The 24,606-nt window shown below is 49.1% G+C and overlaps 6 protein-coding genes and 1 non-coding gene across 7 annotated transcripts; 3 read left to right on the top strand and 4 right to left on the bottom strand.

Annotated features, from left to right (window-relative positions):
• Positions 1 to 87: 87 nt before the first annotated feature.
• On the bottom strand, positions 88 to 4,477 carry DCL2 (putative RNA helicase/RNAse III; the record flags this gene model as incomplete). Its single annotated transcript, XM_043285053.1, has 6 exons — positions 88 to 2,608; positions 2,667 to 3,698; positions 3,748 to 3,895; positions 3,952 to 4,253; positions 4,321 to 4,349; positions 4,403 to 4,477. The coding sequence occupies 6 exons, from the start codon at positions 4,475 to 4,477 to the stop codon at positions 88 to 90; spliced, it is 4,107 nt and encodes a 1,368-aa protein (XP_043133783.1).
• An 884-nt stretch (positions 4,478 to 5,361) lies between these two features.
• Positions 5,362 to 6,021, top strand: ACHE_20718A (uncharacterized protein; the record flags this gene model as incomplete). The annotated part of the gene is made up of 1 exon (XM_043285051.1): positions 5,362 to 6,021. One exon carries the CDS (start codon positions 5,362 to 5,364, stop codon positions 6,019 to 6,021), a length of 660 nt encoding a protein of 219 aa, XP_043133782.1.
• A 720-nt stretch (positions 6,022 to 6,741) lies between these two features.
• On the bottom strand, positions 6,742 to 9,240 carry ACHE_20717S (uncharacterized protein; the record flags this gene model as incomplete). Its single annotated transcript, XM_043285050.1, has 1 exon — positions 6,742 to 9,240. One exon carries the CDS (start codon positions 9,238 to 9,240, stop codon positions 6,742 to 6,744), a length of 2,499 nt encoding a protein of 832 aa, XP_043133781.1.
• Positions 9,241 to 12,809: 3,569 nt separating this feature from the next.
• On the top strand, positions 12,810 to 14,672 carry ACHE_20716A (serine/threonine-protein kinase; the record flags this gene model as incomplete). The annotated part of the gene is made up of 3 exons (XM_043285049.1): positions 12,810 to 13,247; positions 13,311 to 13,555; positions 13,607 to 14,672. 3 exons carry the CDS (start codon positions 12,810 to 12,812, stop codon positions 14,670 to 14,672), a joined length of 1,749 nt encoding a protein of 582 aa, XP_043133780.1.
• A 792-nt stretch (positions 14,673 to 15,464) lies between these two features.
• ACHE_20715S (putative sugar transporter) lies at positions 15,465 to 17,535 on the bottom strand (the record flags this gene model as incomplete). Its single annotated transcript, XM_043285048.1, has 7 exons — positions 15,465 to 16,015; positions 16,071 to 16,504; positions 16,553 to 16,702; positions 16,762 to 16,979; positions 17,027 to 17,039; positions 17,089 to 17,188; positions 17,250 to 17,535. The coding sequence occupies 7 exons, from the start codon at positions 17,533 to 17,535 to the stop codon at positions 15,465 to 15,467; spliced, it is 1,752 nt and encodes a 583-aa protein (XP_043133779.1).
• Positions 17,536 to 21,946: 4,411 nt separating this feature from the next.
• ACHE_t20018S lies at positions 21,947 to 22,018 on the bottom strand. The gene has a single exon. It is a non-coding gene; the product is annotated as a tRNA-Ala (tRNA).
• Positions 22,019 to 22,913: 895 nt separating this feature from the next.
• On the top strand, positions 22,914 to 24,496 carry ACHE_20714A (MCT family MFS transporter; the record flags this gene model as incomplete). Its single annotated transcript, XM_043285047.1, has 2 exons — positions 22,914 to 24,271; positions 24,331 to 24,496. The coding sequence occupies 2 exons, from the start codon at positions 22,914 to 22,916 to the stop codon at positions 24,494 to 24,496; spliced, it is 1,524 nt and encodes a 507-aa protein (XP_043133778.1).
• Between the last annotated feature and the right edge of the window lie 110 nt (positions 24,497 to 24,606).

Raw genomic sequence — 24,606 nt, 5'->3', positions numbered from 1 at the left:
CATTACATAGTACATAATGCGAGTGTTTTGTCTGGCGTGTATAGACGTTCATCTAGCACAGCGAAGGCTGCAAAGAACCAATATAGTCTATCCCTCATTCGACATTGAAAGAATCTCGCGCAACCTCTCAACCGCCATTTCAGCCCCCCTAGCAACAGCCTCATCCTTCGAAAAACACCCCAGCACAGTCGCCAACTCCTCCCCATCCAGCGTAACACGAACACCAATCCCAACATCCTCAATGTCCCCCTCGCCCTGCACATTAATATACTCGACCTTCCTCGATCCAACCATGGTATAAAGCCTCGTTCGCGGGTGCTTAACAATCACATTATCTACCAGGACGCGGTCGAGATGTCTCATCAACCCGATACGGCGTAAGAATCTCTCGCATTCGTCGATGTCTCCGTGTGTGTCGATGAAGATCGCACCTATGATGCTCTCGATGATATCCGAGTAGCATTTTTCGGCGCGTAGTTGCGTAAGTAAGCCCCAGGGGAACGTATCCCCGCATTCTAGCTGGTGCTTGATCATGTCGCGGAGGTTCGCATGGCGCTGGAGGAGCGCGCGCTGGCCGATTGGGATGCCGGGGCTATCGAAGCGCATGAATTTCCACAACTCAAGAGTACCCTTTGTAACTGTGGTTTCGAATTTTCCGGTTTGTGGAGACTGCTGGATCGAACGGACCTCTGTTTTGAGGTTATGTTCCATGCAGAGAAAAGCGAGGAAGTGCGAGTTCACAAGCGCGGCTTTGACATGTGTCATTGTGCTCTCTGGCATGGCGGGTGTGTGTGCGAAGATGCGGCGGTTGATGATGAGGTCAAGCAACGCGTCGCCCAGGAACTCGAGGCGCTGGTAGGATCCTGTGGAGAGGTCTCGTTGCCACGAAGGGTGGGTGAGAGCTTCCCAGATCAAGGAACGGTCTGTGAAATGGTAGCCCACTAGTTGGTCGATGTTATGGTCGAGGTTTAGCGGTGCGATGGGGATAGGGCTTAGATTATGGTCTGGTGAGGAGCCGATGGATGGCGGCATGTCTCGGACGACGTTGGGGAGGAATAGGTGGATCATTGACCAGGCGAGCGGTATGCCGCCATCAACGTATGCTGCGCCGATAAGGGCTTCTAGGGCGTCTGCGGCCATTTTGATTGACAGTTCCCCTTCGGGGGGTGCGGGAAGAGACTTTGCTGCTGTTAGGGTTGGGACTGTCCATTTACGGGCCATGAACGCTTTAGTGAAGATGTATTTCTGTAGGTTTGCGCGCATGGCAGCGTCTGTGAGTGATGTGTTGGAGACAACATGGCTCTTCCGCTGGGTTAGATACCCTTCGGGCCAGAGTGGGTTGTCGTGGAAGAGCTGAATGCACACAGCGTATTTGAGGACAGCGTCACCGAGGAATTCAAGGCGCTGGTAATTATTCGTCCATTGTACTGAGGGACACGTTATGGCTTCTGCGACGGTCCGGATACTGATCCCGGGAATATCCCGTAGCAACGTTTTGCAGAGACCTACTGCTATTAGATTCCGCTGCAGTTCGTGCATCAGCGGAGGCAGAAGGATGCTGACCCGTCCCGTTTCCCAAGGTAGACGGTCAGAAGTGCAGATTCGGGCTTGTATCTGCGTGTCCTTGGCTTCTGATTCCTTACCATTGGGATTCTGCACTGCTGATAACGACGAATTTCGATGTAACAAGTCCCAGTTCCTTTTGAAAGGCCGCACCTGCACCAACAGTTCTGAGCCATTCTCGGGAGGTATCCAGCGGACAAATTGGTGTGGCCTGTTGTATACTGTACGGCTTCTAATAATTCCAGGTGGAGCAGCAGGATAGTTCTCGTTATACCACTGTAGGCAGTTATGTGTGCCTTTGTTAGCACCCAGCCATTTTGCGAGGCTAGCAGTTTCAGCCGGAACGTCTGGAGTTATCAAGACAGCATAGTGCTTTTTGTCATCACCCTCCGGTTGTTTTGTCCGCGCAGAGTGCAGTAGAATTTGCGTAGTCTCTCGCATAAGCTGTATGTCAAGTGGCGATACACTAATGGCTTCTGATTTCTCCGAAGAGATCTCGAAAGTAGTCTCGCTGTCCCAATATAACGTCAAGGGTTCCGCTCCGGGTATTTCGACCGGTGTTATCATGGCTACTCCAAGGTCAGGACGAGGTATCCCGTTCTGTTTTATGGAAATGCGAGACCTATGTACATTCGCGCCTAAACATGACCTCGACATCTCTTTCCATGGGTCGTAAGAGTCGAAATTGGCGAATTTGGGTCTGTTGATCATATCCTCATCGCCCTCGGCGTCTTGTGCTAAGAATCGACTCTGGGTTAGAGGAAGGAAGTTGTCATTCACCAGCTTTGCTCGATGCATTGCGGTGTATGCTTGGAAGGCTGCGTCCTTTTTGGCTGCACGCTCTGTGAGCCACCACAGAAGACCTTGCGCAACACGGAGGGTTGGATCGAGACTACTTGGGAGGATGACTGTGGCTCTGAACCGGCCGGTTTTGGGTTCTTTCTCGATTTTGAATCGAGGGCGTAAGTCGACAAGCTCCTTGGATTGTAGCGTGGTGCAGAAATGATAAAGGTGTGAAACCGCAGTATCTGCTGTTAGCAATGCTCTAGACACAATATCAGCTAGCAAACCCAAATTACACTATTGATAATAGAATGACGCACCCCGTCCGCAAACTCAGTTGAAATCCAACGCCCTCTGGCAATTCCTCCAACTGTTCGAGATTTTGCAACGTCCGCTTATGGTCTTTATACAGTCGGATCATTTCTTCCTCGAGCTCCTGCCACCGCTTGATCGCATCCGATGTATCATCATCTGCAACCATAATCGCAAATGTCGATTGTTTCTGTCGAGCACGACCCCGTCTTTGAATGAACGACTTAAGGTTACTTGGCTGGTCAAAGCATACAACTAAATGACAAGCCGTCAAGTCAATGCCTTCCTCAAGGACATCTGTAGCCACAATCAGATTCTTGCCGCCCTCTCGAAACTGCAACAGCGTCTCGTCCACTTCGTCTGAATCCAGCACGTTGAAAATATCATGTTTTTTGCCCTTGTTTGTAGACCCCATACATGATGTGCAGCGGAATACATCTCGAGTTGCTGGATGTTGTGCAATAAGCTCTGCCAGCACATATGAAGCAGTCCGTTCCTTGACAAAGACAATCCCGGCTATGTTTCCATGGTGCTCTTGTTGCAAAAATGATAAAAGACGCTCAGCCTTTCCAGAGACAGCGCCGGAGGCACAAAGCGGGATTCGACTGGTGTGCAAAACGGGCTGTAGCCTCTCAGCTAAGCCTACCTTCGCTTGGTCTACCCATAAGCTGTTGACATTTGATTCCACCTGTCCCACGGTCCTGCGCGTCGTCTCTGTGATAAAAAAGTCCGCAGCCCAGGCACCCAGCGTATAGTAGATTCTCATGGCTTTAATAAAGAACCTGGTCATCTGGTCTTGCGCTTTTGCGCCTATCAGGCCAATCAGGGCACCGGTGAAATCTGAGGAAGGGCCATAGTTTCGGTCAGGGAGGAGTTGGAATAATACTTGGAGGGAGTGTACTTCCTCAGGAGGGATTGCATTGGCAGATACGGTAGGGTATATTAGTAAAGATAGATTTGGCCGGTGGATGTATTTCATGAGTTCTTGTCGTTGTAGTTGCGGAGTCCGGCTCACTGCGTCAAGATTGTTCTCGATTTTCCTGATACATGAGCCTCTGCAAAGAAAAGTAGAGAAGGGACAAGACGAACCGGATATCAGCGACCTTGGATTTCATAATTGGGCTCGCTGTCAATCCCAGAATGTGAGGCACAGCCTGCGGGCCTCTGCTCTTCTTAGTGGGATGGTAGAAATCTCTCATAATCCGATTACCCGGGTGGTTCTTGACACAGTGATGAGCTAGACACCAAACATCAGTATAAATCACTACAATATATATGTAGAAAGATACTTGCCCTCGTCAAAAACAATAAGCGCCAACTTCTCCATCCTAACAAACCCATGCGCCAACGCGTCCGCCAAAACGGCGTGCGTTGAAACAACGACACTCATATCGCAAAGCGCAGCATCCCAAATCCTCTGCTCACTCCAGCGATCCACCCCGTCGTCCCCGATTAACAGTCTGATGTTGATAGCTGGGATATGTAAAGCGATAGCTTCTTTCTGCTGAGCGGCGAGCGCGACCGTGGGCGCCAGGAACCAAACTATCTTTTCCGAGCTACACCGCGCAAGTTCGGCTGTTATTCGCATGCTTGCCCTATTTTGTACGGTCATTTTTGAAATGCTTTTTTTCTCTAAAGATATAGTGTTAGATTTAAGCATACACGTGCGTTTTCCCGCTTCCAGTGTCCATCTGCTTGGTTAGCGGGGTGAATCTGTATATGGATGGCTGTGAATGCGACATACCACCAGGATTATATTCTCCTTCAAGCTCTGCTCTAGCATTTCCAGCTGGTAGCCTCGAGCTACATATCCGTCCATTTTCGCTCCTTATGATCAAAATATTGTTTTGGTGAGAAGGTTGACCTGGCTTGTTATGCACAAACATTGCCCCGCCTCCAGTTTTCTGCCGTTGTTATCGCATCTGATAATCAGTAAACCTCTACATTTCTACGGAAATGACGATCACCCTAGAAGCACTCCATTCTTGGATTAGCATTTTCCTCAATTACCAAAGGCTCAAGAGACTGACCCTTCTGTGGCTGAAAATAACCATTTTGGATCTTCTCCGTCATAGAAGCACCGCACATGCCGAGCTCATCATGTAGTCTTCTCTCTACTCCCTCTTGATTGCTTCGTGAGCATCATGGAACATTGTTCAACCTCTGATAAATCATCATTGCTGCGAACATGTAAGGGCCTACACGCATCCACTGAGCCCTTTCTCTACCAAGAGATCAACTTAACCTGGTCTACATATGTGATTCCCCTGCAACGGATACTGCAACTCCTCCGAATCATTCTACAAAGACCAGATCTGGCATCTACAGTACAACATGTCAGTATACTTTCCTCCTATCCCATAACAGCAGATCCCTGGAGCCACATCCAGGATGACATGGACTGGAACCGAGAGGCACACCTTTTCGCAGACGTGGTTTCGGCTGCACGCCGCATCATTTACCTTGCGCGCTTTCTCCCGGAAGAAGAGTCGGAATGGGCTGAATTTCTCGAAAAAGGGACATTCTGCGTCTTTGTAGCGGTTTTTATCTCTCAGCTGCGCAATGTAAAGACCCTTCGCTTGGATTACTATTTTATCTGGTTTGGTGGGTATCCTGGGAGGATGGTGATGCATTCGCTTTTCTCGGGGAGACCTGATCCTGCTAGTACGCTGTCGAGATTTGAGTCACTACTATGGGGGGAATATGCCGCCCACGGAGGGGGACACTTTGCCTATACATGAACCAGGGGAATTAACAAATGAATCAGGGGGACAGACAGACGAAGCAGAGCGGCCTACAGATGAGCAAGAGGGGGAGTTACCTACAGATAAAGCAGAGGGGGGACACATGCCTACGGATGAACAAGGGGAAGATTGGCTTATAGATGAAGCTTTGGTTCTGGATGAATCAGCGGCCAATGGTTCCCCGACTAGCTATAATCTGGATCAGTTCGTCGGCTGGTTCTGTCTATCCTCTGTTCGCCATTTATCGATCTGGCTTCCGGGTAATGCAAACCTCGAGGGTCTCAAAGATAAGAAACTCAATCTCCCCCAATTGCAAACATTAATCTTAGCTCGCTCAACGGCCTCAGCGCAAGCCATCGCCTCTTTACTCGCACAGACCCAATCTCTGAAAAGCCTCCATCTGGGACTAGCATATGACTGGTACACCGAGACAGTTCTCGAGGGCGGCGAGTTTATCACGCAGGCTCTTCAATCCATCAGCAAGACCATCGAGGATTTCTCCATGGGCCTAGAATACTACCCACGTTTCAACGGTAGCCCGCACGAAGACGAGAGCAAAGGACACCTGCTAGTGCCATTCCACGGCATTCTCAAAAAAAAATCCCACGCCTCCAAATAGCCGAGATACCAATGCTCGTCCTTCTCGGCTTGAACTCAGACTTCAACGGCCCCGGTGAAATGAGGGACCTCTTACCCAGAACCCTACGTCGGCTGGTCTTGAGGGGTGACTTGGCGAGTGTTCAGGAGCATGAGCACTGGGGTGAGCGGATATCGAACGCTGTGCGTATTCATCTCGAGGGGGACTGGAGGGCGTCGACGCCTCTGCTTCAACATGTGTGTGGTCGGATTTGGTTTTGGTATTGGTATCATAAGCCGGATGACTGGTGGCTTGTAGAAGAGCTGCTGAAGGATGTCTGTGGGAAAGCGGGCATCAGGCAGGAGTTCATTCCTGACAATCTTGGGTCTGGGTTGTGGGCTCGGGAGTTGGGTCTGAGATGATTGGATATAGATGTGCTTGTATACCCCTTTTCTTTCGCAGCTATTACGTTCTGGCCGAACATATCAGAGCGACATTTTAGCCTTGAATGATAACGATAGGATAAATGTGACCAGGAGGAAATGTGATTCAAATGCAATACAATCTAGGCTAGTTATCTAAGTCAAACAATTATGCCATCAAGAAATTCTTCAAGAAACCAATAAATCATGAGTCGTAATAAATCATCATGTCATCAAAAATGCAGTGAAATCTAATGTCATCAAACGGAATATAATGCAATCTTCTTCCAAGCTCTCAACTGGTTATAGTAACACAGCTGACAAATGCATACTTCAAAGATCACAACCCCCGCGGCAAAACCGCATTCCCAGCACTCGACTGCACCTGCACAACATCCCCAATGCTCTGCTTCAGCTTCTCCCGTCTAGCTTCATGCTTCTGCTCCTCACGCAGCTGCATCTTCCGCCGCAACCGTTTCTGCATCGCCGCGAACCGAATCCTATATCCCATCATGGAAACTAAGTGGAAGCTACGTCGGCGTAGGGGCGAGGCGCGGGTGGTGCGGTTGAGGAATCCGGGGCTGTTGAGGGTGTTTCCAAGTGCGATGGTGCTGCGGTTGAGAGATGGGTCGTAGAGGCGGCTGCGTTTCCGCGTTTCTGACCTTGACGGACGGGCTTGGTGGCGTGGGTGGACGTCGGGGCCGTTGATTACCACACAGGGTTGAGGCATTCCGAGAGAGTTCTTGACGACGTGTTCATTTTTGTTGCCGGTTTGGAAGGGTGAGGGCGGCTTCGTGCTGGGTTCAGTGGAGTTGTGGAGGCGCCAGAATCGGTCTTTTCCGGCCTTGCAGTTCGTTGCGGACATTGAGAAGGACCGTTTGAGTGTGTCGGTGGCTCGTGGACGAGATCGAACGGTCCAAGCACGTCGCAGAGATCCAAATCTGCGGACCGTCGGCTCCTGCTTCTTGCTAGTACGCGAATCCTGTTCGAGTTCCTTGGGTGGAGTCGGTGGGCTGACTTGAATAGGTGGACTAATATACTGTTGAGGCTTAGCCTGAGGCTTGGCTGTTTTCTGTCGGCGCTGAGCCTGAGAAGCTTCCTTCTCTCTGCGCTTCTGCTGGTCGATGACCAGGAGCGATTCATTGTTATGGGGGTAGAGGCTCACAGCCTTGGCCTCATTAAGTTCCCACCCTGGGGATGAAGGCATGGAGCCTAAGCTGAAAGGCATCGAAGGGCTAAGGAGGTCAGACGTATCCTCAATTCCGATTAAAATCGACTGCGTCTTAGTGTCAGACATGTGGGAATTGGGGCGTGAAGTTTGGCGCGGAGGTTCGAGTAGAGGTTGCTCTACTTGATGTTTGCGCCTCTCGGCATCCTCCATGGCTAGTGTATGACTACGAAGACTCTCTGATGTGAGAGACGTAGCCCGTGAGTTGTTTGCACTCGTGGGCGCTGACAATGAGGACCTGCGCGGGGGTATAACAGGCCGACAACCCTGAGCAACCGAACCCGCTTTTCGCGGAGGGCCCAAAGAGCTAGCTCTGTTCCCTGGTGCTGTGGTTGCACGCCGACGCGACCGCTGAGAAGAAGCCTTCGACGGGTTCCTACTGGTAGAAGTTGAAGGCGAAGCCCTCAAGGACGAATGCCGCTCCGGTATGACAACCACAGGAACTACATCAACATTCGGGTGCGGTGCCTCGGATGCTGGTGCCGCGGGAATAGACATTTCAGGCGCAATATTTCTGCGGTCTTCGTCCGTAATACGGGCTGCTTTGTGCACTAATCGATGTTGCGTGTCGGAACCCGAGGTCATCGACGCACGCTCCAGCTTCGTGACAGGTGAACTGGCCGAGCGCAGTGAAGGTCGCTTCTCCGTATGTCGTAATATTGGTTTGGTCGATCGCACAGGATCGACAATCACGGCTTCCACAGTCGACGCTGTGGACACCCCCGAGAGTCGTTGATGATCGGGGTCTTCAGGATAATCCACTGGCCAACCAATCTCTTTGCGGAATTGCTCAAGGGATAGACTGTGCGCAGGACCATGAGCATCATCAACTTGGTCGCGCACATTACTTTCGTGTTTCGAAGGGATTCCCAGGTCGTGCGCTTCCGTATCAATCATCGCAGGTGGTTCCAACGGTTCTGTATCCTTGCTTTCATGGCAATAATATTTTCTCGAACGTTGTCGTTTGGGTGGATTAATTGTCAATTCGTAGGGGCTGCGTTGCGGAGAGTATCCTGATTTCTCGGATCGATCTGATTCGTATTTGACTTCCGTCTTTAAAGGATGTTCGCCTCTTTCCGGCGGCTTTTGCGCGTAGATTCTCCTTCTTTCCCGTCGCCTCAACGAGCTAGGCGAACGGCGAGCTGTGTCTGAACCACCGTCTGAATACACAGTTCCACAAGTCGTCTCCGCGCGCACTGAGGGTGTTGTTTGTCTGGATCGGCTGGTGCTCCGAGATTCTCGGACTGGAGCTTCCTCGACAGTCGATACTCTGATTTCAGGAACGCGGTATTCAAGTCCAGACCGCCTTCCATTGTTCCTCTCGCCGTCGCTGATAACATCATCTTCACTAGGATCGCGGTGGGTTAGAGCAAGAGTCGGGGATTTTGCATAGTCATGATGACCTGAGAAGCTGTCTCGTGCAGCCGGGGCAAATATCTGTATGACGATTTCTCTTCTGCGAGGGGCTTTAGAGGACTTGGAGCGGGATTGCTTTATGTCCGATGCGACAAGGGAGGAATCGGAATCGCGCACGCCGGGCATATCGATATCGTGATCCAAATAGCAATAACAAGAATGACCTGACAAGTTGGTAGAGTACAATAATAGCATGACACTGCAGAGCAGATTCAAGAGTTATAGGAAAAGGTAGTAAGAACGGAAAGGGGATCGCATAGCGAGACGAGACAATCCGTAACTGGAGCAGTCAATGCAAATATTGGCTCCACGTGCAGAATGCTAATTCCGACGCATGTACGGAAAGGGACCAGCCCGTTTCATGCACGGATAACCGATATTTAAGCCAAACCAGGTCTGAAGCAAGGGAGCCCGACATGCAACGGCAAGGGCTGCTGTGGAATATGCGGGTGGAATCTGTAACAGATTGGTCCGTCTGGCAGCGCAGTACAAGTACAGATACTAGTACAAACAAGTATGTATCCGCGGGTGATGTTGAAAATGGACGAGTTCTCGAATATTCAAGACGAAAGGGCTTTGAATAGCGGCAAGTTGTTTGAAGTCAGAGTGAGGCGCGGTGGAGATGCGAGTCGGGAAAATGAGAGCGAAGAAACGCTGGCGTCAAAGCATGAATCATAGCATCATTAGGTCATTAAACAGTCGGGTTATAAGAAAAAATAATAACTTGAAAGAGAAAGCGATCAAATCAAAACTAGAAATGAAAGAAGGATCAAGGGGAGAAAAGTCGAAGTTGGAGAGGCGGGGACAAAAGCGTGACTTTTTCTTCTGCCAAACAACTCATCCGCCCCACGAGGCATATATTATTCGCTCAATAGAGGAAATACCTTCGCCAAACTAGATTTTACAATGTGTCACTCATATAGGCTTTGAGAAGCCAGCGACTCGCTTGCCTATGTTTTGATAAACCGTTGTTTGCTCTCAAGCTTGACCCTGCCCCGGATTTACGGCGTCCAGCATATCCCTGCCTGGCATGAGAAAACATGGCGGTTCTAGCTGCTTCGTTCATTTTAGCTGCTGGGTTTATGTGTTCCTCTGAATATGACGTACGGGCTCATTCCAACATACGCCTGAGACAGGTCCACGAAGGAACCTGATGAGCATTGGGATACAGTCTAGTTATCTCTGGTGCCCTGCCTAGACTTCAATGACAAGAGGTGGTCAAACTCGACATGCGTGAATAAATAACGATGGCTCTCGACATACAGAACGAAGCCCTGTTTTCTCAGAGATACTTTCGATTTCCTACGGTTTTGAAAGAGACCATATTTTGAACAAGCTCTCCAGTCTTATTTGTCTGTCGCATGTCACCGGACAGGAATTTTCCATGCTGTCAACGTTATAGCAGTGGACTATCTACCACCCATCAACATCGATTGATGCGCTCATTTAGGTACTAGATGACTAGCAGGATATGCAAGGTAACTATTGCGAACCATGGGTTCCTTGAATCCAATGTGGTCATGACCTTACGCTAGAACGGCATCTGCATCGAACAGATTACTGAACTTTTTCAACGTGGCCTCGTGACGCTTTCGCACTTCACGCTAATGCTGTGGATAGCCAGGAACCACTGCTTTTCGAAGCCGAAATACTTTGAGGCGCAGCCGCCAGAGCGTTTCTTGGTGTTGATGCCTGGTGCACTCTTGATAGGATTCTCAGCAATGAGATCTTTTGTGTGCTCCCAGAAGTCCCCACAGAAAAAAAAAAAAAAAAAAAAAAAAACAGATACATTGGGTCTAGTAGAGGAAAGATCGAAAAGGGACATGTCGCGCTCGATAGTGGTTGACAACGAGGAAGGCAGGCTGGTCGGTTTCGAAACAATAGTCTTTCTAGCGGGAAAACCGCGATTAAGCAATACGTGCGATGCATAGCTGGGCATGAATGACGTGGTTAGGATTCCGTGTGATTTATTCTTGCTTCGCAACGCTCCTGTATCTATATTGAGAGACCGTTGAGATAGGGATATATGTGCAGTACGTATTATCCTAGATCTACGCTACAGATCAGATCCATTTTTCCATCTTCTTGGGCATTACATCCAATCATAGTAGTAATGGACGCTATTCCCTCACCAGAAACCGTTGGCCATCGCATTGACAGCTTCTGACAAAGCACATGAAATTGACAACTCCCCACCCAGCCCACCGCTCGTCTACTGCCCCTATTTTTGACAAAGTTGGAGAACCTATTACGAATGAGAAACATTCCTGTCGCTAGTGGGTCATTCCAACCAGAGTACGTTGTTTGAGCCAATCTCTGACATCAAGGCAATTAATTTCCCTTGTCATATCCACTCGATTTGAATCTCAATTTCAATTCCACACGGTAGGTCACACAGCGGATCCTTCAGCCGCTGTGGATGTTAGGATTGGGTACAGCATCGAATTGACTCTGACCTTTCGTAGAAGGCAATCTCAGATTAGGGGCAACACTGCGAGCTAGGACAGTCAACGTTCGGAATGGCGTCATAGCCATAGCGGATCGTCAGGAAGGAACCGATGCGCCGGCAACCATGGATCGCGGGGGATAGGGGAAGGGAGGTGGCTGTGGCTGAAGTATCCTCGGAAAATAGACTATAGACTTGGAGAGGAACTTGGAGAGGGAAGGCAGCTACATGCAGGTTCATCGCCGCGTGGAACAAGGAACTTGCATTCCCATCCTGACTGGGGATGGTTATCCTGTCTACAGAGGATTGACGGATTGACATGCGCGTATGCATGGTTTCCCGGTCATGCCCAGGACATGCGACAACTGACAGGTTAGGCGCACGACATGAAACCGGTCGGTTAGGGTCCCATCCAGGTTCGGTTTCGCCGCAGTCTACTACACCCATATGGGACTACACCAGCCAAGCCTGTGGCGGGGGATGACGGAGAGCCGCGAGGGACTAGCCGGACTGTTGGTAGTCTGGGGGAAATATTCAAAAAAGAAAAAGATGGCGGCAAAGAATCCAAATGCCTTTTAAGAGGCTGTCCGGTTTCACGTTTTCTTGCCCGTTCGTTGCCATAGTGGCGAGTGACGACAGTAACATCATCATCCGGCATCATTGGCAGTGTACAATTGGGCTGACCAGACAATAAACCCGGCGGTTCGACTGGGGAAAAGCGAAGAAGGAACCGGTTTCTTTGATGTTCTCTTTAGTAGAATCGTACTATGTAGAACAATGCTAGAAGGCTAGTAGAGAGGGTATGTACAGTAATGCAGATCGCAATGCGTCATAGGCGTTGACTCGCTATTTAAGGAATTTGGGCCGGTGACTTCATTTTCTCCTCTTTTTTCTTTTTAGTTTGTTTTTTCCGTCTTTCTCGTTTTACTTTTCCTTTTTATCTTTTACTTTTATCTTTTTGTCACTTGCCGGTATTATTCCTTCTCCTGTGTACAGAATACATGTACTGCTGCTGAAGTAATCCTCTTGACATCCCCGCCAACATCCTTCAATCTCTTCTTCCCCGATATTCCTTTTTATCGTCGTGTTATCTCTTCTTTATCTGAATATTCTCAGTGACTGTTCTGCTATTCTTTCTGTTTACTGTCTCTCTGTATAACACACTGGTCGCTGCATTCTCGCGTGGCAAATTCCTTATCCCTCTTTCTCCTCCTCTCCCTCCCTCTCTCCCCCACAAAAGAATCTGCGGGTTTCTTCGTATTCCGCCGTCGAACAAAACACCCGCCCCTGAGTCTATCATAGAAGAAAGAAAGACACTATGAGCACTATACAAAGTCTCAAAAACTTCATACGTCATGGCAAGCAGGCCCGTCTAGTGACACCGCATGCCGAACCCACCACCAATGTCTCGCCCATCCACGCCCAACACCAGCGCCAGCCCCAGAACACCTCCGCCGCCGGCAACCTCGATGCCATCGAAAGCAAACTCGGCAATGGACAGGCTGCTGGCCAGAAGTCCCCCGACGGGCAGTCGCAGCACAAGCGCGCGCGGGAGGCCGAGATTGAAAAGATCGTCGCTGAGGAGAGACAGATGAGTTCGCAGATGCCCAAGTACCCGGGGCTAGAGCGCTGGGTCTTGCTTGAGAAGATGGGTGATGGCGCCTTTAGCAATGTCTATCGCGCCAAGGATGCGACTGGCCCTTATGATCAGGTGGCCATTAAGGTCGTTCGGAAATACGAAATGAACAGCACTCAGGTAGGTCTCTTCCCTAACGTCGCTTGTTTTTTGCGACGATTCGCTAACTTGTTTGTCGGACAGCGCGCAAATATCCTCAAAGAAGTCCAGATCATGCGTCAAATCGACCACCCGAATATTGTCAAACTCATCGATTTTTCTGAGGCTCGTCAATATTACTACATCGTCCTCGAATTATGCCCAGGGGGCGAGTTATTCCACCAGATCGTCCGCTTAACATACTTTAGCGAGGAACTCAGTCGCCATGTGATTCTCCAAGTCGCAAAGGCGATCGAGTATCTACACGAGACCTCAGGTGTCGTTCATCGGTACGTTCCTCCCTTTGTTGTCAGATGTTGATCGCATGCTAACCTGCGCAGCGACATTAAACCAGAGAACCTCCTCTTCTATCCCGTGCCCTTTATCCCTAGCAAACACCCCAAGCCTGTCCAACCAGGCGACGAAGACAAGGTGGATGAAGGTGAATTCGTTCCGGGAGTTGGATCGGGCGGTATTGGGACAATCAAGATCGCCGACTTCGGTCTCTCCAAGGTCATCTGGGACAACCAGACCATGACACCATGTGGTACTGTTGGGTATACTGCTCCAGAAATCGTCAAGGATGAACGGTATTCCAAGAGTGTCGACATGTGGGCCTTGGGCTGTGTGCTCTACACTCTTCTCTGTGGTTTCCCTCCTTTCTACGATGAGAGCATTCAAGTCCTCACTGAAAAGGTGGCCCGCGGGCAGTACACATTCCTGTCTCCCTGGTGGGATGACATCTCCAAGTCGGCCCAGGATCTTATCTCTCACCTCCTGACCGTCGACCCTGAAAAGCGCTACACTATCGGAGAATTCCTGAACCACCCTTGGATTCGCCAGTCCAATGAGGAAACACAGGCTGCCGCAGATGCTCCACCCCTTGCAACCCCAAGACCACAGCAAACACCCATGGATCCCATGGCAGCAGAAACACCTGCGGTCGAGCGCCCATTGGACTTTCGCTCACCTGGTGCCATCAACTTGCGTGAGGTATTCGACGTTGGGTACGCTGTACGTCGGGAGGAGGAAGAGCGGAAACGTCGTAGGGATCATAAACAAGCATACAAAGACCCTACTGCTCGCTTCCAGTCTGCTCTGAACCCTCTCAACGAAGCCTCTGACGATGAGGAAGAGGAACAAGTTACATATCAACCTATGGAAAACCCGCCATTGAAGGTCCACAAGTCCTCTCAACTGGCAAAAGACATGGCCTCCATGGAAGTCAAGTTACGATCGACAAACCTGGATGCCCACGCCAACCCACCAGTAGCACAAAAGTATCCTCGCAACAAGGGCGGGGCCGAAAAGAAGCCCGTTTCCCGGGGTCCCCGGGAGCCATTCGAGCTCAGTCTCAACAAGGCTACATTATTAGAGAAGAGAGGGCAGCGCCAACAGGCTGCTTAAATCACTTCACTCTATCCGCTCCATCCTTCTCCCCCTTCTTCCGCCTGTTACCCTTCTTTTGCCTCCATTGACGAGTTTGATGAGATAAAAGAAAGTATACGAATTTTTTTTTCCCGCGTTCATTTCACGTTCGGTTTCTATCTGGGATCGGGTGCGTCTCTGGTTTGCATTAGCTTTCTTTTCTTCTCTTTTCTTTCTACGTTGGGATATCATATCGGGATTTGGTAAAGCATTAGTTATGGGATTTCTTTCTTTTTAGTCAATTTACGCTGGGTTCGTTTCTTTCTTATGCTAGGTTTATTTATACACGATTGCACTGTTGCTGTTCTGTTCTTCGAGTCAAGAGTTCTCTGATCTGGTATACATATGGGCAATTGCACAGGTTGCATTTCTTGCTTGCATTCGTGGGCTTAGATTTCTTTGTTTGTACTAGTACGGTAAATGGACGTTCTACTCTGTTATGTTCCTGTTATTTGGTAGGATCTCAGTCATGTATATTGGGTTATTGATGCTCTAACAACCTAACTTAATTTCTACTTGGTTCTGTGTATAGTTAGTAAAGTAGAACGAGCATGTATTTACTAACCGTAGGACTCGACGTCAGTCGTCATTTGAACAAACAAGAACAATCAATAAAAAGCAAACACGCCATGCCACATTTCTGGGTATTCGTATGCTTCATGTCTTCGATATAAACAGCGAGTTGTAAATAAGCAATCCACCTCTTTTCGCAAGATCTTTTTCTCCCCCTCTTCAAGTAGAGTACACTTCCCAAAACAACAATGAAGAAGGCTACAGAGTCTGCTTCCCCCTCGTCTCAATCGGAAAAAAGCACATCGCCACAAACGCAGCCAACATCAACGCTCCCGACACATAAATCGGCACCTTGGGATCCGCACCACTCGCATAAATCGCCACAATCGGCGCGCAAAGCCCCGCAATCCGATTCAAACAGCTCGCAATCCCATTTCCCGTTCCTCTCACGGGCGCCGGGAAAACCTCCGGCGTGTAAGCGTACAGCACACCGTACGAGATATTCTGGAAAAACGCCTCGAGACAGGAACACACGAGCTGGATGTTTGAGTCCGGGGCGGCGGTGAAACAGAAGAGGATGACGCCGGTGATCATGGTAGAGATGGCCATTGTGCCTTTGCGGCCGATGTATTTGATTTCGACGGTGTAGCAGGCGAGGATGGAGCCTGGGACACCGACGATGGAGGTTATCGCGTAGTTGCGGTAGGTTATGTAGGTGGAGCTGGAGGCGGAGAAGTATTGCGGCAGGAAGGCATTGAAGAGGGGGTAGGCCATGCCGATTGTCACCCAGCAGAACCAGATTAAGATGGCTATTCTTGTTAGCATTCATCTAAGGTCTAGTGGACGGAATGGGGAAGGATGTACTGCAAAGTCCAAGTCTCTTGGTAGCAAAAAGAGGCGCGATCCGCTGAAACGAGAACTTGGAGATCGTCCGCTTGAGGATTTCCGCGTATGACAGTTTCGGGCTAGCTACTTCCTCCTGGTGACCACCGATTTCGTTTAGCACGTCCACCGTAAGCCACGTGGTCTTCTTGTTCCTGTACGCAATGCCTTGCACCGCAGCCACGGCTTCATTTTGACGACCCCGCGAAAGCAGGAACTTGGGCGACTCGTACAGATGGAAGAGGAAGAAACGACCGAGGAACATGACGAAGGTGATTGCGCCTAGGGTGAGGACTAGGTATCGCCAGCCCATATTGTCTTCCTTTCTGCAGCAGGCTTCGCCGGGAGCGACGAGGCTGCAGGCTTTCAGATCTGATGCGCAGGAGTAGTTTGGAACTAAGCCCCATGCAACCACACTATTATAATTAGCATCTAACTTGTCATCTGAATTTTCAGAGGCATACCTTGCAATCAAGTTACCAATCGGCCACCACACACTTAGCATGGTCAAGAGGTTTCCAGAAGCAAATGGGAGGAATTCCAAGAAGAGCGCTCCATCCACAGGCAAGTTACCACCAACACCAAGACCAAGACAGGCGTAGAGAGCAGAAGTTCTGTTCACGTTAGTCACGAACGGAAAAACCAAAGAAAAAGAAGTTCTCAAAGAACATACCCAACCCAGTTGGGCCCGCCTCCAGCAGCCAGACCAAACGCTCCGCTGATCAAAAGAGTCAAGTTAAAGGCCGGCCGCCGTCCAATCACATCAGACGCAATACCCCAGAATGAGGCACCTAGACAGAGACCCAAGAACAAGGCACAAGTCGAGAAGCGGACTCGAGTTTCTGAGACGCCAAACTCCGCAGAGAGTTGGGTTAATGTTAGGGCAATTCCCTACACGTGATTAGTATCACCAAGTCATATCCTAGAGTACTGCATACCTGCAGCCATAGGCTAAAACATGTCAGCTTCGACTTATCACTTCCGAGGTCAAGATACTCACTTGTCTGCTAACCAACCACACCCACAAAGCGCAAATAACTCCCACTGATAACGGCCCATTCCAATGTCTGAAATCGCCCTGTTGATTACCTTTGCTTTTCCTGTAGCAGTGTCAATGTCAGATCTCGCACAACTGGATTGTCTCCTCCAATCACAACATACGATCATAGGTAGAGTTATGGCCCGAGGCAGAAATATCCGACTCGACCTCCGCTCGAAGAGCATCAATAGTCAAGGGACCGCCCACGGGCACAGGACCAACACCATTTTCCGATCTATCCAAACTTCTACCGTCCGATTTCTCATCCGGGTTGGGCTTCTTCTCTGGGTCTGTCGAAAACGCTTGCGCGGGAGACGGCGAGCGCTCAGGGGAAGACGGGGCGAGGGGCACCACGACTCCGGGGAAATTCGAGCGCTCTTGTCGCTTGAAGGGATTGATCAACGGCATTTTGACGGTGGGCTGGTATTGTCGCTAGGGATGAATAGCGGATAAACGAGAGGCAGTTCGAAAGACGCAACTGGGAAACCGGACGAAGCGCACTGGCGTTGTTCCCTTCGGAATGTCGGATCGCGAATCTATTCAGGTAAATCGTGGCCTTGCGTATGGGCTAATTTCTACTAGAAATCGGCTTTCGAATTGGCGCAATCGGAACAGATGCTATAGAACCCTAGATCGTGAGAACAGACGGACTGTGGTTGCTGCAAAGGGCCAATTGACAGCTGCAAATGCTGTTGGAATCGGGGCTTGCTGCAAACCCGTTTTGACCTTACGCGAGGGGACTCGAGTTCGAATACCGGGGAAGCGGTTCGATTGTCGCACAGGGTTAGCACACAGACGCAGGGTCTGATATCGACAATGGCGCACTGGAATTCGGGCTGGTGATCGAGGAAACCGTTGCTTCTGGTGGTGCTGCTATCGCGGGCGCTGCTGCTACTTGTCGTACGGTTGAAGAAGTGACGGAGAGGTTTCCTGTTGAATCAAATAAGATAAGAGAGAAAAAGTATGTATCGAGGACAGAAAAGACACTGAGAACAGGCTCAGTGATGATCCAAAATAATGGTAGCGAATTGGAGAGGACGATGTATGGCCAGAGAACGAATCTCAACCAAACAAGAGGTGAGGATGCGAAAGTAGAAAGAGAAGGTGAGAAGAGCTCAAGCAGCTTCACACCGTCGTCAATCTAGATCGAGAGAGAGAGAGAGAGAGACAAGGAAAATTGATGACGAGGGAGAATAGACGGAAAAGGCAAAAGAAAAAGAGAGGAAAAGACAAGATATAAGAGCGCAGCAGTAGTATTTCTCTCTCAACCTTCACTTCTACTCCCGCTGCTTTTTTCTTTTCCCATTTAGGATTAGCGTCGGGCGGCTCAGAAGACAGCCGTATCAATACGCTGTAATATACAGTATCCGCCAATCGCAGCGCGGACGGAGTACTCCGTGGGAAACTAGCCTTGGCCTTATTCGAACTAGCCGCAGTCGGATGTAAATTACGGTATTAGATTCACGGTAATTGGATTTCCGTACGCAGACCTCATCCATGGACTCAGGCAGCATGACCGAATTCAAACAGGTAACTCTCATCCGGTTTCTGCTGGGCTGATATCATAGGACAAATAAAACATACACACAGACACCTCCGAGCCATTCAGCAATGCAGACCAACAGAGAAAAAGAAAAGGTTATCACAAGCCCAAGCCCTCGCCAGTCCTGATTGGTCGAGGAGAAATCCGCCGACTGCTTGGCCTGAACGCCGCGTCTAATTTCCGCCTACTCAGGAAGGCGGTGTATCCGGAGTGAGAGGCCTGCCGAATCAGGAGGGGTGGGCGGACCCCGCATATTCCCAAAGCTAGCCCCGAAACGTCACTAGCTTCTTGGCATGGCGTGCTTTATGTTCTTATTCCACAGTACTGTCAATGCTACTCTTCCATAACCATGTCAGGTATCATGTACGATGATGTGATGGGAGACTTGTTGACCCCTAAGATCACCTTCAAGAGACGACATCTACGGTACAATCCGTGTATTTGCCGTCTACTTACTTTTGGCTAATTTCTTTCGGTTCAATTCTAAATTGCCATCATTTTTGAGATCAAGAGTCCGTCAGTCTTGGCTCACGTACTGCACGGCAGAGGTCGAACTCACCGTCATTCGATGATAATGAATCATTCTGCAGCGATGATTTAGAACAGCTGGAAACCCTATGTTCTTCGTGTTCGGATGAGTTGCTTCTATCTGGCCAAATCTAGTGGCAGTCATACATTCTTGTCTCCGGGCTCCATTCTTCAATAATATCATCCCAATGCCTGTCAAATCTTACGAACTTTCCAGATATAGATACATGCAAGGAGAGCGGTCATGCAGACACAATATGTCAACCATGTCATCTTCTTCGCCGGGTCGATATAAAGCAAGGGGATCCCAGATCCACGGAGAATATCCAAGGGTCAGAACTCGGAACAACAAGAGGAATTGACATGATACCGACATTTCATTGAACCATCCTATTGGAACCTATCAGTTTGTATAGTTGACTTGAAATTGCTCAACTGTTCTGCCGTCGACAATCTCCTGTGGTGCAAAACTCAGTCCTAAATTAGGGCTTGCTGGTTACTCTGGGGGTACGTAACACCGACTTCCAGTCTAGACTGCTTGTCTCTCCTGAACTTTTCATATGTCTCTCTTGGTATCTTAGGTCCGTACGGGTCTGGAAGACGACGCTTCTGGCCCACCTGCACGAGACCGTTGGTCATGTCAGTCTATGAAGGCCCTAGTTGGGGGCTCCATCGAAATGCCACAAGATCCATCTCTACTGTAGTATCAGTCACATGACAACGCCGCATATCAATACTAAAGAACACCCGCACTACGGCAAATAATCGAATCAGGTGTATATAAACGACCAACCCGCGTTAATCAGGATAAATACGTAAGAATACCACAAGATACGGAGAAATAACGAGTTAACTGTAAGAGTGTATGATTGTCGCCCCACCGTTTCCGCATCCGTTTCATGTGGGCCCTGTTGCTGGTAGCCAATCGGCGGGTCGGAGATTTTTTTCTTTTGATTGTCATGTGGTTATGTAACTTACCATTACCGTACTGTACATTATTCACGATATCGAATCGAATCTCAGGAGCACTTGCAGTTGCAATTGCATAAATGAATGTTATGTTTCTGCTGAATGATCAAGTGTTTCATTCTTCATTTTGTATTTTTCTGCATTGATCCCACATCTGTCGGTGTGTTGCGGCACGTGGCTGTCAAGATTGGAATGCAGGGGTACCTATGAAGAAGCAAAGAGAGGAAGTCATTGGGGCTTTGCACGGGATATACTTTGACCATCGAGTCTCTACTCAGATGCGTGTTGACTGACTCGTAATGCCCGGGTCATCTGTGCAGGGTACATAAATGCCTCTATGATACGGTACGGCGCTGTTCTTGCAGATAACCACGCTAATAATGTAGCGTATCGCAAGGAATCCTAATATCTTGCTTCAGCCGCTCATATCAATTTCATTGTAATACAGAGTAGCTACTGTGTAGCATATCAGATACAGTCAGATTATGCTTATCAGCTCAGGGCAACATCCCAGCGCCGAATTATATGCATCATCTATATCCCTGTCGCTGTCTAGAAACCGTCCTAAGCCCTATTTGGTAAGCTGCGTGGTTTCCGTTCCTGGTATCTCGCATCGTCGAAAAAATTGGCTTCTTGGTTTTTTTTTTTTTTCTGTTCTCTCTAAGACAGTTGATGCTTCAGTTTTCCTGAATGGGTAATGGGATCCTGTTACGACTATCTTGATGATAGCGCTCGTGAATAATGAGCAGATAAGATATAGGGTATTAGTCCTGTATCAACAGCAAAGGTACTTGATATGGTATGTGCTCGAGCCCGTCAACCATCGTTCAGGAAAGCAGACATCAGTGACATGCCCTATCTATGACTACATTTGCAAAGCCGTGCCTGGATTATTCTCTCTGACGTCTTCGAACCAGGTACACCGTTGCTATAATTGTCCACTGGTATCGATTGTCTTTACTTTTTCCGGTAAATGTATACAGTCCTTGTCATCACACACGTCGCCTTGTCCTGGTCAGTAAGAGCAGCATCTCATCCCGTCGCCGGAAGAGTCTGCGTGCAGGGATTGGTTGTCCAGGTTCCCGTTGATGTCATTTTCCGGGGTAAACGCTGCTCGTATACCAGATAGATATCCTCGTTCCGTTAAGGGTACTTCCGGGAATCAGCCTTGGGATCTGACAGTTCCGTCTATTGGTTGGTCAACCACTCGATCCCTTCAGGGATCTTTTCTCTGCATATAGTAAAGGTACCCGGCACTATGGGTTATGTTTCTGTCTATATGGGGCCTTGATATTGATCCTATGGGGCACTTACCGGACATCTTGGTATTAGACTTCTTACTGTACTGTAAATTAGTGTTGTATAATATGGTTTGATTGAGCATGAAATTCATTCTCCCGGTGGCTTTCCGTGTCATATGTTGAGGGTAGTGATGTTTGGTGTGCTTGTTCAGCTGCAGGATTTCATACGTATTGTATCTTGGAGTTTCCCGACGTTTTGTTCGAACAAGAGTCGGAGCACTCTATTGTAGTTTGTATGTTGATTGTCGGAATATGCTAACGGCATACCGTTTCCCGGTTATATATCTAGTATCTGAACTGGTGCACGATAGGTTGCGACAGTAAGGTAGAATATATTGCAATATCATACGATCGATCCAACAGCTACACTGTAAATAAGAAGAAGACGGAAAAAAAGAAAAAAAGAAGAAGAGCAGAAAGTAAAATACAGATAGAGCAAGAAAGAAAGGGAAACACAAAAAGACAAAAAACAAAAAAATGGACTCGCGGGGAATCGAACCCCGGACCACCCCCATGCTAAGGGGGTATTATACCACTAAACCACAAGCCCATTTGATGAAATACAGGTTCACTTTACGAAATATGTGTCAAACAAATGGTATGTCCATCATGCATAGCCCGTGATCAACCGCCATCCCTTGGATGTCTCGAGCCCAACGACTTTGATTTCCATAGATAACCATTTGCTTGCCCTGATACTATCACTTCCTCTTAATGCAGCCGCCTATCATCCACAGCTGGTGGGATAATCCCCGAACATGCTCGATGGTTTTCACCAAACCAAAGCCTGAAATTTATCGACTTGCTACCATGACTAGACGCGACCTGACCAGGCCGTCTGCTCAGAGCAGCTTTGGGCATTCGCACTAACAGAAACATATCCAGTCTATTATTACCTATAGAGAGAACTGTTATGCTCTCTGTATCCAATGCAGAGTATCTCTACTTGTCGGTGCCTTTTCTGAGCAGTTGGCCGAGATGTTGAGATCTCTTTCCTCATTCCTCAATTTAGCGTTTTGCTAGGCTGAACAGGATTTCTTGTACTATCACGTTCCTGTTGCCTGCTCATTACTACTGTTTGCTAACAAAGACACCGATAGACCGAGTCATGTGACCGGAGAGACCACCGTTCATTCCTGGCCGATGGCGACAACATCGTGACTAAATTTGCAGACAACGACATATCTTGCATTATTAGGCCTTCCATACCCCGTCTAGTGCTATTGCCGAGAAGGAGCTGATTAGCCGATGAGGACATTCTCTCCGCTCCGGCAAGATTTTCAGCGGGTCTAAAGATCTCCGCTTCAAAATCGGCCAGACCGCCGCCACGGGTTTCCCTATCTTTTACGCTTGACGATTACCTCGTGCGAATCGATTTCCCTACGCTTTCCAGGTATTTGGGGAGGAAGACTGACTGTGACTGCTAATCTATCGCGGATAATACTATGCAAACGAACGCCGGACTGCCTGAGCAGCAACGAGAGACGTCCGCCGTTACAACCGCGACTCCAGATCCATGGTTTGAAAAGCCATCCACCGGTGTGGCCCATGATAATGCTGATCCAAATGGAAGAATGGTAACTGATGCGGAGAAAAGAGTCGAACCGACAATTCAGTCTCACCATGACCAATCACCCGCAAATGAAGCGCAGGCGCTCGAAGATGGTCTCCACAGGTCATCTGAAGAGTTGCCGTCGGGCCATTCAACTCGTAGCGCCGCATTGAGTCGAATGACAACGGATGCCGATGGCAATACATACCCCGAAGGGGGCTTGGATGCATGGCTGGTGGTCTTTGGGTGTTTCATGGGCCTCTTTGGTTCTCTTGGCCTGGTCAACTCCATCGGTACCTTTCAAGCCTATATCGACGAGCATCAGCTCAAAGACTACAGCTCCGGTACCAATGGCTGGATTTTTAGCATGTTCGCTTTCTTGTGCTTCTTCTGTGGTGTCCAGATAGGCCCGGTCTTTGACGCCAGAGGCCCGCGCTTTTTAGTTTTCGCAGGCTCGATCCTGATCATAGCGATGATGGTCTCCATTGGGTTCTGCACTCAGTACTGGCATTTTATGCTGTCCGTCGGCCTCGCAGGTGGCATGGGGTCTTCGCTGATTTTCACGCCTGCTATATCTGCTGTGGGCCATTTCTTTAATGAAAAGCGAGGAATCGCGACAGGCCTTGCAGCGACTGGGGGCTCCGTTGGGGGTGTCATCTTTCCCCTCGTCTTGCAGGACCTGTTTCCCAAAATTGGATTTGGGTGGGCAACTCGCGTGGTAGCCTTGATTTGCCTAATCTCGCTGATTGTGGCTTGCCTGTTGATTAAGTCTCGACTGCCTAAGAAGCCAGCATCCAAAGAGAATGTTCTCCCCGACTTTCGCATTTTCAAGGAACCCAAGTTTGCCCTTACAACGGCCGGTGTATTCTTCGTCGAGTGGGGCCTCTTCATTCCGATTAGTTATATCTCTTCTTACGCCTTGACTCATGGGGTTTCAACCGAGTTGTCGTACCAGATGCTTGCCATTCTCAACGCTGGCTCGTTCTTTGGAAGAGGGATCCCGGGATTCTTTGCCGACTACTTTGGACGCTTTAATACTCTCATTGTCACAGTCGCTCTATGCCTTATTTGCTGCGCATGCCTGTGGCTGCCTGCTGGCGACAGCCTTCCGCTGATGATCGTGTATAGCGCCATTTTTGGCTTTGCAAGTGGTAGCAACATCAGTCTCACCCCGGTATGCATCGGACAGCTCTGCAAAACGGAGCACTACGGCAGATACTACGCAACTTCATACACCATCGTAAGCTTTGGGTAAGTCTAAGCTTCTTTTTCTGCTGGGAAGAAAAATTGGAACTAATTGCCGACAATAGAACCCTGACCGGTATTCCGATTGCTGGAGAGATTCTTGCCCGTTGTGATGGAAAATACTGGGGCCTTATTGCATTTACGACATGCTGCTATGCTGCAGGTCTTGCGTGTGTCACTGCTGCGAAATTGATCCATGTTGGATGGCATCGACCATGGGTCATATACTGAATTGGGTTTTGGATGGACATCTTGGACGCCGACGCGTAACCCAGCTCTCCGTCAAAGCAATCCGGAAAGCTCGAATGATTTCAAAATGAAGCAAGCATACCTAATGATTT

This window comes from Aspergillus chevalieri, chromosome 2, assembly GCF_016861735.1.
Source record: "Aspergillus chevalieri M1 DNA, chromosome 2, nearly complete sequence".
NCBI lineage: Eukaryota > Fungi > Ascomycota > Eurotiomycetes > Eurotiales > Aspergillaceae > Aspergillus > Aspergillus chevalieri.
Note: the sequence above shows the minus strand (reverse complement) of the source record. Positions and strands in the feature narration are given on the sequence as shown.